The following is a 14,435-nucleotide window of genomic DNA, read 5'->3' as shown; positions in this document are numbered from 1 at the left end:
ACTGCCTCTCATCCCCTCCCCGGTCCCTGTCTAAGAAGATCCCAGCTTTGGCATTGCTCCAAAACACCCCCAGAGAGTTACAAAGATCAGTGACATCTCTTTGCCTTCCCTTCCCAAGGCCACAATCCCAGCATTCACAACACCTTCTTCTTGGTCCCTCCAGGCCCTCAGCCTCTCAGAGGTCTCCACTGAACTGTGTCCAGAGAAGGGCAGGTTTCAGAAGGGATGCCCCCAAACCTTCCCACTGCCTCCCACTCCCACTGCCTTCCCACTGCCTCCCACTGTCTTCCAGATGGCATCTGAACACAGCCAGTCCCTGGGACAGCACTGGAGGCACACAGTGGTGCTGGTGGAGCACAGCATTACAAGGCCACTGTCCATCACCTCTGCAAGAGCAAGGGAGGTTCTTCCTCAGTGGAGAAAGGCAAAAATCAAAGCTAGCTTCAAAGGGGACAGGAAGGAGATTTGGAAAGCTAAAGGTTAGGCAGCCTCTGCTCAATCTCTTGGAAGAAAATGGAGCATGTCCTCCTGGGGATGCAGGGGCCCAGACCCAGGGAGGACATGCAGGGGAGAGGCCAGTGGGATTTATTGGGTGACTGCCCAATGTACCTCCTACTGCTGGGAAGCACTGGCCTTGGGATGAGGGGAAAGAAAAGGGGCCATTTGTCATGACCCTTCTGTGGCTGGGGTTTGGTTTTCCATAGTGTACTTGCTGGCAGAGTGGAGAAACGTGGCTATGATGAGAGGAGAAGTGAAAGCTTGTGCTGCAATGTAGAAATCCCTTTTAGGCACTAGGGCAGCGATGCTCAGAATCTGGAGCAGAGCACAAAGAAGAGGGAACCTCCATCCTGGATGGGGTCAGCACCAAAGCTACCTGTTCCCATCTGGAAGACAGACCTGCTCTCCCCTGCCCTAGGGAATTTGGTCAATTCTCTGTAGGCTGAGCCCTACATCTCTGCCAGATGCTCCAGCGCCGAGCTGCACCACCCTAGTGCCATCCCAGGGGACATTGACCAATTTCGGGGTGCGGAGGACGGTAAGATGGTGGTGCCGGGCCAATGGCAGGGCGCGGGTGCCGTGGCCGTACTTTCCCCTCTGCCGCACCTCAGCACACTTCTGCTTCTGCAGAAACCAGCTGCTTTTGTCCTTTGAAGCGGAACAGAGCCCGCAGGGCCATCGGGGCCGCTCGGGGCATGGCCCAGAGCGTGGTCTATGCCGACCTGAAGTTTGCCGCGGGCCCTCCATCCACCGTCCCCGATGAGGATGACAGTCCCTACGAGAACGTCCCGCTGGGGCCGGTGACAGCAGCGCCCAGCCCAGGTGGGAACCCGGCAGCAGCCGCTGCCGCGGGGACGCCGCGGAGCGCGGTGGTGGCAGAGGGACCACGGGGTGATGCCTGCGGGTGCTCGTCTCTTGCAGGGCGCTGGACACGGCGATGGCGCGTCCCCAGAGCGCTGCTGGCAGCCAGCCTGCTCCTGCTGCTGCTGGTGGTGGCCGTCGTGGTTCTGGGGGCTTACTGTGAGTCGGTGACTGCCGCGGGGGGGGCAGCCGGGAGGGCGGCAGCAGGAGCGGGGTCAGGCTGGGCGAGGGACAGGCTGCTGGGGGCTGCCAGGGAGGAGGGGGGCTGGGGCTGGGGTCCGGGGCTCTTGCTTGGCCACCAGGAGCTGCCTCCCACTGCCTTTCCCACTGCCTCCCGCTGCCTTTCCCACTACCTCCCTTTGCCTCCCCTTTCCTCCCCTTGCCTTTTCCACTGCCTTCCACCGCCTTGCATTGCCTTCCCACTGCCTCCCACCCCTTCCCATGGTCTTGCCGCTGTCTTCCCACTACCTACCAATCCCTCCCACTGCCTCCCACTCCCTCCCACTGCCTCCCACTCCCTCCCACTGCCTCCCACTGTCTCCCACTTCCTCCCACAGTCTTCCCACTGTCTTTCCACTGCCTCCCACTGCCTCCCACTGCCTCCCACTCCCTCCCACTGCCTCCCACTGTCTTTCCACTGCCTCCCACTGCCTCCCACGGTGTTCCCACTGCCTTCCCACTGCCTCCCACTGCCTCCTACAGTGTTCCTGCCGCCTTCCCACTGCCTTCTCACTGCCTTCCCACTGCCTCCCACTGCCTCCCACGGTGTTCCCACTGCCTTCCCACTGCCTCCCACTGCCTCCCACAGTGTTCCTGCTGCCTTCCCACTGCCTTCCCACTGCCTTCCACAGATTCTCATTGAGTCTCCTTGCCTTCCCAATGTCTCCCACTGCCTTCCAGTGTCTCCCCTCCACTTGCCACCATGGGGGCTTCCTCTCCCTTCCCACTGGCACCCCCAGGACAATCTCCATCCACAGCCAGATACTCTTATCCTACTCTTCCTTGCTCGAGCCATGCCCCAGGCAAGGCCCCATGCCCACATCCAGCTCAACTGCCCTGTCCCCAGACTGGCAGGTCACCCGCAGCCTGCAGGACACCTCCCGTGAGCACATGGCCGAGCAGGGCCGCCTGTCACAGGAGCTGCGGGCTCGGGAGCAGAGCCTGGAGCAGACACAGCTGGAGCTGGCATGGGCCAGAGAAGAGCTGCAACGAGTGTGGCACGAGTACAACATCACCCAGATGGAGCTGGAAAGCAGGAATGCTGAGCTGGGGCATACCCAGCAGGAGCTGGCTGTGTTGCAGGAGGAGGTGCAGGTGGTGCAGGGGAAGCTCAACACCAGCAAGAGCCTTGTGAGCAGCCTGCGTGCCTGCGTGAACACAGGTAGAGCCTGATGGGGATGGGGCACAGGTGGTGTTGCTGCTGCGAAGATGCAGGGGCTGAACTCAGCCAGTCTGAGGCCCCTAAGCATCCACAGAAGGATGAGCACCTGAGCTGTGCCCCTGCCCCCAGATTGCTGCCCCAGTGGCTGGGTACTCTACAGGAGCAAGTGTCTCTACATCTCAATGGCAAAGAAGAACTGGCAGGATAGCCACCAAGACTGTGCAGAGAGATCTGCTCAACTGCTGGTCCAAGATGACTGGTCATCATTGCTAGTGCCGGTACGGAGCAGGGGGGTTGTGGTACCCCAGGAGGGTGGGACTGGACAGAGCCCTGCTGGGCCAGCTGCAGCACTATGTGTGGAGCTGGCGGGGTGGCACCATGAGCCCCGGGTTCCCATCCTGGAAGGCTGGGGGGAGAAGCACAGCCAGCCCTGGGGCTCCTGGGCACCTGGCAAGCACTGGCCATGAAGCAGGTGGTTGACAGCTTCTCTCCCTCCCAGCTTTTTGTGCAGGCATCTAATGCAAGGTACTGGATTGGAACAAGAATTTTTTATGAGGCAGGATCTTCTGTACGGAGGGACAGCAAATACCCGTAAGTGCAAAGAGTCCTTAGCACAAGCACCTGCCGTTTTGCCATGCTAGAAGGGTGCTGTTTTGCCCCTGTGACACCTCTCAGCAAAGGGGGTGATGGTCCCATGAGCAGAGCCCCAAGGGAGGGGGGTGAAGGTAGACCCAAGCTGTGGGGTACAGTGCCAAATATCCAAGTGGCAGAGAAGAAGAGCAGGAGGAGGAATATGACACTTTCTCAGACTGGTCTGTGTGCCAGGTGCCCTGCCTGCCCCAGCAGTACAGGGATCTGTGGGAAGTGGTGTCCACGGTGAGGATGTTGTCACTGCTGCTCTGAGATGTGCCCTCTTTCCTAGGAAACGCTATAATTCAGACTGCTGGTCAGTAGGTAATGGGGAATTATGGAGTTTGACGTGCAAGAATCTCTTCCAGTGGATCTGCGAGAAATCCCCAAACTTGAGCAGTGCATCTGAGACCCGACCTCCTTTTCTGACCAAGGACTGACTGCTGCCACTCCCCTCCATCACTGAACTCAGGAACAGGACCTGGGGGTGTACCCTGGGACTCTGTCCCCTTTGCACACTGCCTCAATTGCCTTGCAAAACTGCTGGGAAAGGGTGTGTCTATTTTAAAGCAAGGATTATGGAAAATAGACCTTATTCCCCTCTCCCACACTCATGCATACATGTATTATAGTGCTTTGTACTGTGCCCCTGCGTGTCCCTGTGTGCCCTGGCCAGCAGAGCTCTGACCAAGGTGTCCAGTGCAGAGCCCAACTCCCACCTTCTTGGTTACTCCAAGGCTGCCAGGGGTGCAGGATCTGCCATTTGCATCTTTTTGGAGCTGGGGGAGGACACATCGATGTCCTCAACCTGTCCGTTTTGGGGAGTCCTGTGGATTTACAGCCTGTCCCTTCTCTCAGTATTGACAGCTCTTGTCCTGTCCTTTCTCCTGCCTTCCTCACCTGCTCAGGGCTTTGGGCTGGTCCTGCCTGGAAAGGGTGCTGACAGTGGTGCCATCAGCATGAAAAACTGCTGGGAAGCCCTGAGACTGTATAGGAAATGAAGGAGTGCTGGGGAGCCTTGAGAACATGGTGGGTGAATGAGGAAACCATGGGAGGAAAATGAGTGCAGTGAAGAGCCCTAAGACCATGGGAGGTGAATGTGGGAATCCTGAGACCATGGAAAGAAAGGAGGTGCAGCAGAGCTGCAAATGAGGGTGCTCCTGAAAAAATGAAGGTGCACTGGTAAGACAATGGGAGAGAGGAGGGAGCACTGGGGAGACTTGGGAACATGAGGAAAAGGGGAGACCCCTGCCACCAAGGGGGAAAGATCCCTAAGAATGTGGTGGGACTTGATCTGCCAAAGGAGGGTGATGAGAGACCCCTGTCCAGGACCCACTTGGGGTGCGTGGGGGAATCCAGAAGGAGCACTGACCCTCCCTGTCTCACTTAGTGTTTCTGCAGAGAGGGGAATATGTTGGGAACCATTTTTCTGAGCTGGACTTGAGACAGCCAGCACAGCTTCATCACAAGCCCTGCCTAACCAACCCAGTGGCCTTCTACAATGGAGCAATTGCATCAGTGAACAAGGGAAGGGTTACACGTGTCTTCTGTCTGGACTTCTGTAAAGCCTTCAACACAGTCCCCCTCTAAACTGGAGAGAGATGGATTCGATGGGTGAACTGTACAGTGGGTAAGGTTGGACAGCTGCATCCAGAAGATAGTGCTCAGTGGCTCAGTGTCCTGATGTGGACATTGGTGATAATGTTGGCCCTCAGGGATCCACCTTGGGACCAATGTTATTAAGTGCTTTTGTCAACAACGTGAACAGTGGAATCAAGTGCACCCTCAGCAAGTTTGCATGTGATACCAAGCTGTGAGGTGTGTTTAACACACCTGAAGGACAGGATGTCATCCAGAGGGACCTGGACAAGCTTGAGGAGTGGTCCATGGGAACATCATGAGGTTTAACAAGACCAAGTGCTGGTGCTGCACCTGGGTCAGGGCAACCCCCAGTACCAGCACAGGCTGGGCATGAACAGACCCAGAGCAGCCCTGCCCAGAAGGACTTGGGGGTGCTGGGGGTGAGAGGCTGGACATGCCCCGGCCATGGCACTCACAGCCCAGAGAGCCAAACGTGTCCTGGGCTGCACCCAGAGCCCCGTGGGCAGCAGGGGAGGGAGGGGATTGTGCCCCTCTGCTCGGCTCTGGTGAGACCCACCTGGAGCACTGCATCCAGCTCTGGGGTCCCAGCACAGGAGGGACAGGGACCTACTGGAGCCAGTCCAGAGGGGAGGCTACCAAGATGATCAGAGGGCTGGAACATCTCTCCTGTGAGGAGAATTGGGATCGTTCAGCGTGGAGAAGAGAAAGCTTCAGGGAAATCTTACTGTGGCCTTCCAGTACCAAAAGGGGCTACAAGAAAGCTGGAGAGAGACTGCACACAAGGGCTTGTAGCAAAAGCACAAGGGGAAATGGCTTCAAACTGAGGGCAGCTCCTGGGAGATCTTTCAGAGAAGGAGGCTGGTGGAGCCAGCCCAGTGGCACGGCAAGGCTGGGACAGGATTGCAGAAGGTCCCCTACAGCCTCAGCTATCATGCAAAACAAAGACTTGCTGTGTCTGGCTTGTCCTGGAGAGTCCAGACGTGGTCTCCCTGCTGCCCACAGAGGACAATGCTCCCTAGTCCTGAAGCCCTGAGCTCTAACCTCCACTGCCCAGAGGGTCGTAGTTGCCACTACAAGGACACACTGCAGATCCCATCCAGCCTCTGGTTCATGGGTCCCCATGCCAGTTCAGCATGGCTGCTTATTTGCCCATCTTGATGTGTGGAGTTTCTCCTTTCTTCCCAGCTGCAGGATTTGCACTTTTACCCACTCCAATATCAGCAGGCTCCCATCAAACCATTTCTCCAGGTCTCTCTGTACCCCGGTCCTGTCCTCCAGTACTCACACTACTGACCAGTTTGATACTGCCTGAGGCCACCCCCAACCCAACATCCAGTGCACTGATGAAGGCTCCAAGGAGGATAAACCCCAGGACTGACCTTTCAGTGATTGCCAAGGGAACAAGGGCATTGCTGACACCCACGGCAGCCCTCACACCATTCAGGTTTTCCACCCACCCTCTTCTCTTCTCCTGACTTCATATATCCCCACTGTGCCAGTGAGGAGACCATGGAAAACCATCTCCCAGACCTCAAAGGTTCATGATAAATGTTCCCCATTATTCTCCCCTTATCCATAGCCCATTGTTCCCACAGCAGCAGGCAGGTCAGACAGGCATCACCTGCCCTTGGGAAATCCTGCCTGGCTTTCCCCACCCATCCTGGATGATCACATGCCCAGCAGGTGTCCTACATCTTCTTCCTGGTATCAAGGCGGAAGAACAAAGCTCATCTCCAGACAGGTGATGTAGGGAGCCAGCAGCAAATAGTGACAGAGGCAAGGGGCAGCCAGGAAAGCTAACAGAGTCCTCAAGGGGACACCAATGACACCACCTTACCCACCTTCACAAGGTGCAAGAGGCCTCTCCCAAACCCCCCTCAGAGGAAAGCAGCAGAGGTGAGCTGGAAGGCTGCTACAGAGATCCCCTTGTTGAGGAATACCTCTGCTCCAGGTAGCTGGGCTGGCAAGCTGCAGTTAGAGATGCAGATGGAAGTGGAGATTGAGCTCTGGGTGGGAGCCCAGCGCAAGAGGCTGGCTGTGAACTGCAAACCCTTAGGATAACACAGGGCAGGAAGATGGGTGGTGCCAGACAGGTAAATGGACACCGAGAGACACAGGGGGAGCTGGGAACTGCTGACCTTTTGGATAACAAAGGAGAGGGGTGACTAAAGCAAGGTGGATGGACAGAGAGAGGGGGTGGGAGAATAGGACCGAGGAAGAAGTGCAAGGCTTGAGCACAGGCAGACAGTGAGGGGATAAAAGCTATGGGGTTCCTTTGCTGGGGGTCCCTCCTCAGAGGAACCATCTCAAGCTGTTTCTGTGTTACTGCGCCGTGAATAAATGGCTTTGTGGAATGAGATATCTGAGCCTCTTCCATGGTGTGCCAGTTTGGCCAAATTTAGAAATATATCCTCTGAGAGAAGGCAGGTTACAAACCACCCCTCCCCCCACCAGGTTCGGGGAAAAAACCCTTTTTCCCCGAAGGAAAGTGAAAGAGATAAAAACTGTTTATTGAACAAACAAACAGGAAAAAAAAATACTAATGCTAAATAATGAAACTTCTCGCTGTAGAGAGAAAACCTGGGAAAATTTCAGAGTCCTTCCCCAGATCTCTCTCTTCCCCCTCCTTGGAGATGGGATGGGGTGATGGGCCTCCTCCAGGGCCAAGGCCTTGGTGGAAATTCCTCCCGATGTATTCTGATGTTGAAACCATCCAGCAGAGAAAAAAGGGGAAAAAACAAAGTCCCAGGAAAAGAAAAGTTCAACTCTCCATCTCTCTCCAGAGAAAAAGAAAGCTGAAAACTGGCTGGAAAGCAAGCTGCTCACTCCTGCTCCCACCACAGCTGAACGCAGAGAGCCGTCTCTATCTCTGTGTGACCTTGAACAAGCTGCAAACTGCTTTGAAAAAGTTTTGCTTGGTTTTTCCTCCCCCCTCTCAGGCTCAGTTTAAAGGCATAGAAAGGTACACAAATTAATTTCTGGGCATGGGGCAGTGATAGGGGATACACATCATAAAGTCACCCCAAGACACATGGGAAACCTGGGGTTGAATCAGCAAGGAAACCTGGTCTAACTGTGTAAGTGGGGTGTAGGGGGAGCCAAGTGGGCACCTGTGGACTCACTGGAGCTGCCAGCTGTGAAGAGCCTTCGGTCCCTGCAGTAGGAGTCTCTGGCATTGGGAGTATGACTGCCAGAGTCTCTTGAATGCTCAGGCTGGGAGGATTCCTAAACACCTTCCCTGGGTCACAGGAGCCAGAGCAGGGACTGGGGATGTCAACATGACCATGAGTGTGGAAGACAAAAATACAGCCTCTTTTCTATAAGTCTTGTTTTAAAATGCAGACACTTCTACTCATGGCTGGTGACAGTGGGACGGGTGCAGGTGGCCAGGATGGAACAACTTAATCGTTATACAACTTCCCATACAGCCCCTCAGGTTTGTCATGATGATTTCAATCACCTGCCTGCACAAAATGCTGGGAAGAGAGAAGCTGTTGACCACCTGCCCCATGCCCAGCATCCTGTTGGTGCCCAGGAGCCCCAGGTCTGGCTGTGTTCTTCCCTGTGGATTGCCATGGTGGGAACCTGGGGCCACAGTGGCACCCCAGCACCTCCCCAGATACTGCTGCTGCTGGCTCCATGGGACTCTGCAGAAATCCACCCTTCTGGGGTGACACAGCCCTTCCACTCTGTACCATCCGTGCTGGCCTTGGACCCTGGACCAGCAGTCAAGTGAATTTCCCTGTGTAGTCATAATGGCTGCTCAACCAGATCTTCTTTTCCACCAAGATGAAGAGACACTTGCTCCTGTAGGGCACCCAGCCCGAGGGGCAGCAGTCTAGGGATAAGATGAGTGCCCATGGGCATCACCCCATGGTCCCACTGCCACCAGCCGGTGCTCGCCCTGTGCTGGGCTATCCCTGTGGCAGTGAAGGCAGCTGGGTTCTCACACAGGCTAGACTCTGACAGCACCAGCCCCAGCAGCAGGTTCTTGTAGTGAATGTCATCCTCACTGGGGTCTGCAGGGCAGGTGAGGGCAGCAAGCAGAGGCCTCAGCAAACTTCAGGTCAGTGTGGGCCACACTCTGGGCCATGCAGGCAGCTGGGCAGCAGCAGCAGCCCAGGAACCCAGTCCTGTCCTTCTCCATTGTGGTCAGGTGGTAAACAGTGGCTAAGACCATACTGCATGGAGACACATCTTCATACACAGAAAAGCAGAAGTAGTTGCTTTATTTGCAAAAAGTGGGCTTTTTTCCTGTGTATGATCTTGTTTTAGGGGGTGGGGGGGTGAATAAGCTCCCTTCTGGGGAGCATGCTCTGCACCCAGGTCCCCAGGCTGTGAAGAGCCCAAGCCCATGGGTACAGGCCACAGCAAGGCTACAGTTCCCCATGCATCACATTCCCCCTCCCAGTCCTGCTCAGTCTGACAGGGTGCACAGACTGTGGGGGCTTGGTCTTTTGCATGTGCTGGGAGGGAGTCCCAGCGATGTCTGTGCCACAGCTGCAGGCTGCTGGAACAACCCAGTGGTCTATGCCAAAACCAGAACAGCCTCTGGGACCAAACAACTCCAAATTAAGCCCCAGCAGGCCTTTTAGGCTCTCACACATCAGCCGGCCTCAAAACAAAGTGAGCGTGTTTGCTGGGACCTCCTCAGACTTGGCAGGCATCAGCAAACAAGCTGCTGCCCAGCCCAAGTCCTCCATGGGGCTGCAGAGGCACAGGGTCACCTCTCAGCACCATGCCCCAAGAAGCAAAAACCCCAGGCAGCCACCACAATCAGAATGCCCAGAGTTTTCATGGAACCTCTGCCAGCCTGCACAGGAGCTGCCTCACACTGCCATGGGGATGTTCCGATTGCTGCTGGCTCAATGCTGGCTCCTGGCCACAGAATAGCAGATGCAATTTCCCACTTGTCAGTGATGCAACCGAGTCTGAGAGCTGGAAGATGCACCCCCATCCTCCCACCCCCATAGCCCAAAGCCAGCTGCAGTTGCTGGCAGAGTTTATTGGCAAAGTGCAGAGTTCTGGGAGATAAAGAGGTCTGGGCCAGGAGGCAGCAGAGCCTGGGAATGCCCATGCACTGGGCTCAGGGAGGGAACAGGGTGGTGGCACAGGCTGGGGGTCCCCATGGCCATCAGGGCCTCACACAGCTGTAGGTGGTGTTTCCCCAGAGGAAGGCAGGAGTTGAGGACTGGAGCCACTGCAGGGTGGCTGCACTCTGCTTGCAGACCCACCTGAGGGCTTCTGTGCATGGGCCACCTGACAGTCCCAAGCCTGACACCCTGCCACAGGCCTGGAAAGACCTGGGGTAGCGCTGGATTGGGAAGATCCTGCAAGGGAGAGAGTGGGATGAGATGGGATGGGCAGAAAGAGCTGAGGCTGTCCCATCAGCAGCTGCAGCCAGAGACCAGACACTGCACAGAGATGCTGCAGGGGCAAAGCTCACCCTCCCCATGGAGCACAGTCTCCTGCCAGGCTCCTCCCAGTTAGGCCACATGCCCTGATGCCCCCAGCCCCATCACTCACAAAGCACCCCCAGGTCAATCCTAGCAGGGCTCAGCACCAACCAAACCGAGAACCTGCTTTTGGGGGATCCCCTGCAGCCTCTCACCCAGACAGAGTGTGGGCACCAGGGTCAGGCCCCTGCTAAAAATGCCACCTCCCTAAAATGCCCCAACACAGTTCTGGGAAGAAAAGAGGTGGCCAAGACATGGAGCACATCCCTGCATGCCTGTCCCCCTGTCACCTCCCTGAGCCCTAATGCTGGACCCTCAGCAGCCCTGGCTGGGAACAAGCTGACAGCCTCACCCTTCCAGTGTGGTGCCATCCAGCCACTTCCAGTCAGACCTGAAGCCATCCTGCTTCAGCCCCACATGGAAGACCTCCATGTTAGCTGTACGCACCAGGAAAGCCTAGCACAGGAGAGGACCCACATGAGCTCCTTGGGGGAACAGCCAGCCCAGCCACACCATCAGTGATGGGGGCTGTGCTGTGTGGGCACAGCATTGCCAGCTCCCTGCCTGGAGGCTTTGTTAGGCTTTGGGCACACAGGCCAGGGAGCTGAGACAATGCTGTGGGTGGGTGACAGCTGAAGGACTGTGAGGTGGTCACCAGGACAGCCCAATGCTCACAGGGAGTTGGGACAGGCCAGGCTGGGTGCACTCACCAGGGTAGTGTTGGCTTGGATGGTGACCAGCTGTGCCCCTCTGGAGCAGCAGTCCTCTTTGCTCTGCTCCCAGCTCTTTCTGGCAGAGGAGAAGTAGTAGCACTGCCCCGCATCCCAGAACCAGCCGACCGGGCAAAACTGGCATCGCCCTGCACACCAGAAACACAGCAGCTGGGATGGGGCAACTGCCACCAGCCCTCAGCCCAAGGGACGGGAGGGTGACAGTGGGCAGTCAGGACACCAACCAACCCAGAGTGTTCATATGTCTGCCCCACTCTTGCCCTTACTTGTGAGCCCAGCTCCAATGTTCCAGTCACAGAGCCCTGGGAAGAGAGGCTAGTTACAGAAACGTGCTGGCATTAGGCAGGGCAGGGAGCTGCACATTTGGGGTGGTGAAACAAACACAATTTCCAAAGTGCTGGGAACTCAGTCAAGGTTTCAGCTGCACCAGAAGCTCATGCCATCTGGCACAGGAATGCTGGTGGCATCCATGAACCTGGTGCTGGTGACGTGCCCAGGTAACATTGAGCTGTCTGGGGTCATCTCTTCTAAAGGGGTCCCAGCAGTTCAGCCTGTTCAGCAGTGCTGGGGGAGCTCTCCATGCCATAAATCAGGGGACAAGCAGCAAGGGTGAAGGAATATGTAGGGATGGAGCCCAGGAAAACATCCTTGAGTATGGACAGATCCCACTGCTTGAAAGAAGCAGTGAGGCCCTCTTCAAAGCTTATCCAGGAGCCCAGCAGGCTCTCTTACCTTGCACTTACTTTGCACTGTCTGTTTCCCATAGCTGGGCCTCTCCTCTATGCTCCAGGGACCGTGGATGCAGCTCGCTTGTTGTTGTACTAAATCTACAGCAGAAGAGCACAGGTGTGTTCCAGCAACTCCAGGCTCCAGCTCCCGGCAGCACCCAGTGTCCTCTCCCACAGGACAGCCTCGTGGCTGTGGGTGAGCTGTCCCCTGCTTTAGGTACACCAAGCCTGCCAAGGTCCGTCCTTGCAGTTTCTTCTGTGCTTGGGATCCCTCCACAAAACAGGCTTTCTGGGAAAGTGCTCCTGTCTTTCGGTTTCAGTATCAGCGCTCTCCCTCCTGCCTTCCTTTCTTTGCCATGTGATGGAGTGGCTTTCCCCAAGCCCAAGCTGTCGCCCCAGCTTCCTTTTCCAGACATGTAGGTGGTGTCTTGCCTCACCAATTTTCCTGCTTGCCCCAGAACCCTCAACGCCCACAGCCCCAAGCAGAAAGGCCCGGCTCCGTGGGGAAGCTGCAGCTCAGTCTGTTGATACACAAGTGCTATGGTGCCAGCCCTGACCCCAGGGCCCCCTCTGTAGAGATCCAGGCACGGGATGGCCAGTACTTACAGTGGAAACTCAGGCTGACCAGGATGATTTGTGCCAGCAGGAGTATCAGGGAGAGGAGACCGAGGCTGAGGGCTGCCCAGAACCAGGGTATGTGCACTCGCTGCTGAGGAGCTGAGAAAATGAGTTAATGTAGACCGGGGCAGGGGGGATTGGAGGGTGCAGTGGGGAACCTTGAGCCAGGAAATGTCTGCAAATCTCAGGCAGGACATCAAGAGGCAGTGGGGAAACCTGGGAAAAGTGGGGGAGAGCCTGTTTGCAGCAGCTTGACTGCCCTAGAAATTATCTGCCTGCACACAGTGCTTGGTGGGGAGAGCAGCGAGAGGGATGTCTGTGCAGTGGCATGGGGGTGCAGTGGGCATTCCCTGCCATTGAGCCCCTCCTGCCCCCCACCCTGAGAGCAGGCAGTCTGCAACAGCGCTGGAGAGGAGCTGTTTGAGAGAAGGCACCCAAAAAGAGGCAGTGGGGGAAGCAGGTCTGGGAGGACATTTCTGGGGAGGGCAAAGGGCTGCAGGAGGTCAAGAAACCCAGAGAGAGCTGGGGGCCATTACCTGGTGTGGAGGGAAGGCGCAGGTCAGCATACATGACACCCTCTTCCATCTCTGCAGCCCACAGGGGCAATGGCAACCCTTTCCCAGCCCAACTCAGACGGGTGTGATGCAAAATGGAAAGTGTCACTTCCTGGTGGGGCCCCCAGAGGCACCACCTGAGACAAAAGCCCGGGGGTGTTGTGTGCCAGACACCTGGGGCAAGGGGCAGCCCTGTTGAGGCCAGCATCCAGGCATCCTGGCAGCAGAGAACCCCACACTCCTGGCTTTGGGGCAGCACGCAGTGGGAAGGGCTGCTAGCTCAAACATGGAGCCAGGGCTGGGCTGGCCAGCCATCGCTTGGAGTCATGGAGTCATAGAATGATTTGAGTTGTAAAGAACCTTAAAGATCATGTGGTTTCAAGCCCTCTGCCAAAGACAGGGACACCTTCCACTAGACCAGGTTGTTCAGAGCCCTGTCCAACCTGGCCTTGAACACTGCCAGTGATGGGGCATCAACAGCTTCCCTGGGCAACCTGTGACAGTGCCTCACCACCTTCACAATCAAGAATTTCTTCCTAAAACAGGGAAAGCCATATGAGAAGCAGCTGAGGTCACTTGGTTTGTTCAGCCTGGAGAAGAAGAGACTGAGGGGAGACCTCAGCACAGTCTACAACTTCCTCAAAAGAGGAAGCAGAGGAGCAGACACTCTTCTCTTCTCTCTGGGGACCAGTGACAGGACTCAAGGGAACGGTGCCAGGGAAGGTTTAAGTTGAATATTAGGGAAAGGTTTTTCACACAGAGGGTGGTTGGGCGGCTGGAACAGGCTCCCCAGGGAAGTGATCACAGCACCAAGACTGACAGAGTTCAAGAAGTATTTGAACAATGCTCGCAGGCACATGGGGGGATTGTTTGGGGTGTCATGTGCAAGTTCAGGAGTTGGACTTCGATGATCCCAGTGGGTCCCTTCCAACTCAGGATATTCTGTGATTCTATGACTATTATGTAACCTAAACCTGCTCTCTGACAGTTTGAAGCCATTCCTCCTCCTCCTCCTATCACTACACATCCTTGCAGAAAGTCCCTCTCCAGCTCTCTCGTAGTCTTTCTTGAACTCATGGCAGGGAAAGCTGTTTAAGGTCTCCTCAGAATCTTCTCTCCTCCAGGCTGAACAACCACAGCTCTCTTGGTCTGATCTGCCCTAGGCACTGCAAGGGAAGACTGGGTATCCTTGGGGCACAGGACACATGCCCATGCCCCTCTCTCCAAGGAGCAAGGCCACTGCGTGTTTGCTTACAAGCCCCTTGTTTTTGCATGGGGCTGCAGCTGCATCTCAGCCCTGGAAAACGGGGGGCTTGGGTCCTCCTTCCCCTGCCCAGCCTCCAGGGCTGCCGTGATGGCCATCCTTGCCGTGCCCT

General features: G+C 56.3%; 2 protein-coding genes across 3 annotated transcripts; one reads left to right on the top strand and one right to left on the bottom strand.

Annotated features, from left to right (window-relative positions):
• Positions 1-161: 161 nt before the first annotated feature.
• Positions 162-4,016, top strand: LOC125319367 (B-cell differentiation antigen CD72-like). Its single transcript, XM_048290474.1, has 6 exons — positions 162-1,320; positions 1,420-1,518; positions 2,426-2,740; positions 2,870-3,018; positions 3,240-3,331; positions 3,663-4,016. Exons 1-6 carry the CDS (start codon positions 1,059-1,061, stop codon positions 3,808-3,810), a joined length of 1,065 nt encoding a protein of 354 aa, XP_048146431.1. The 5' UTR covers positions 162-1,058; the 3' UTR covers positions 3,811-4,016.
• A 5,129-nt stretch (positions 4,017-9,145) lies between these two features.
• Positions 9,146-13,128, bottom strand: LOC125320575 (killer cell lectin-like receptor subfamily G member 1). Of its 2 annotated transcripts, XM_048292994.1 has the most exons (7): positions 13,042-13,128; positions 12,494-12,604; positions 11,903-11,986; positions 11,426-11,461; positions 11,139-11,287; positions 10,781-10,884; positions 9,146-10,302 (listed from the first exon to the last, which is right to left on the bottom strand). In XM_048292994.1, exons 1-7 carry the CDS (start codon positions 13,088-13,090, stop codon positions 10,107-10,109), a joined length of 729 nt encoding a protein of 242 aa, XP_048148951.1. In that variant the 5' UTR covers positions 13,091-13,128; the 3' UTR covers positions 9,146-10,106. The 2 variants fall into 2 exon arrangements, with proteins under 2 accessions (XP_048148951.1, XP_048148952.1); XM_048292995.1 differs by lacking the exon at positions 11,426-11,461.
• Positions 13,129-14,435: the final 1,307 nt, after the last annotated feature.

This window comes from Corvus hawaiiensis, chromosome Z (assembly GCF_020740725.1).
Source record: "Corvus hawaiiensis isolate bCorHaw1 chromosome Z, bCorHaw1.pri.cur, whole genome shotgun sequence".
Classification (NCBI taxonomy): Eukaryota; Metazoa; Chordata; class Aves; order Passeriformes; family Corvidae; genus Corvus; species Corvus hawaiiensis.
Note: the sequence above shows the minus strand (reverse complement) of the source record. Positions and strands in the feature narration are given on the sequence as shown.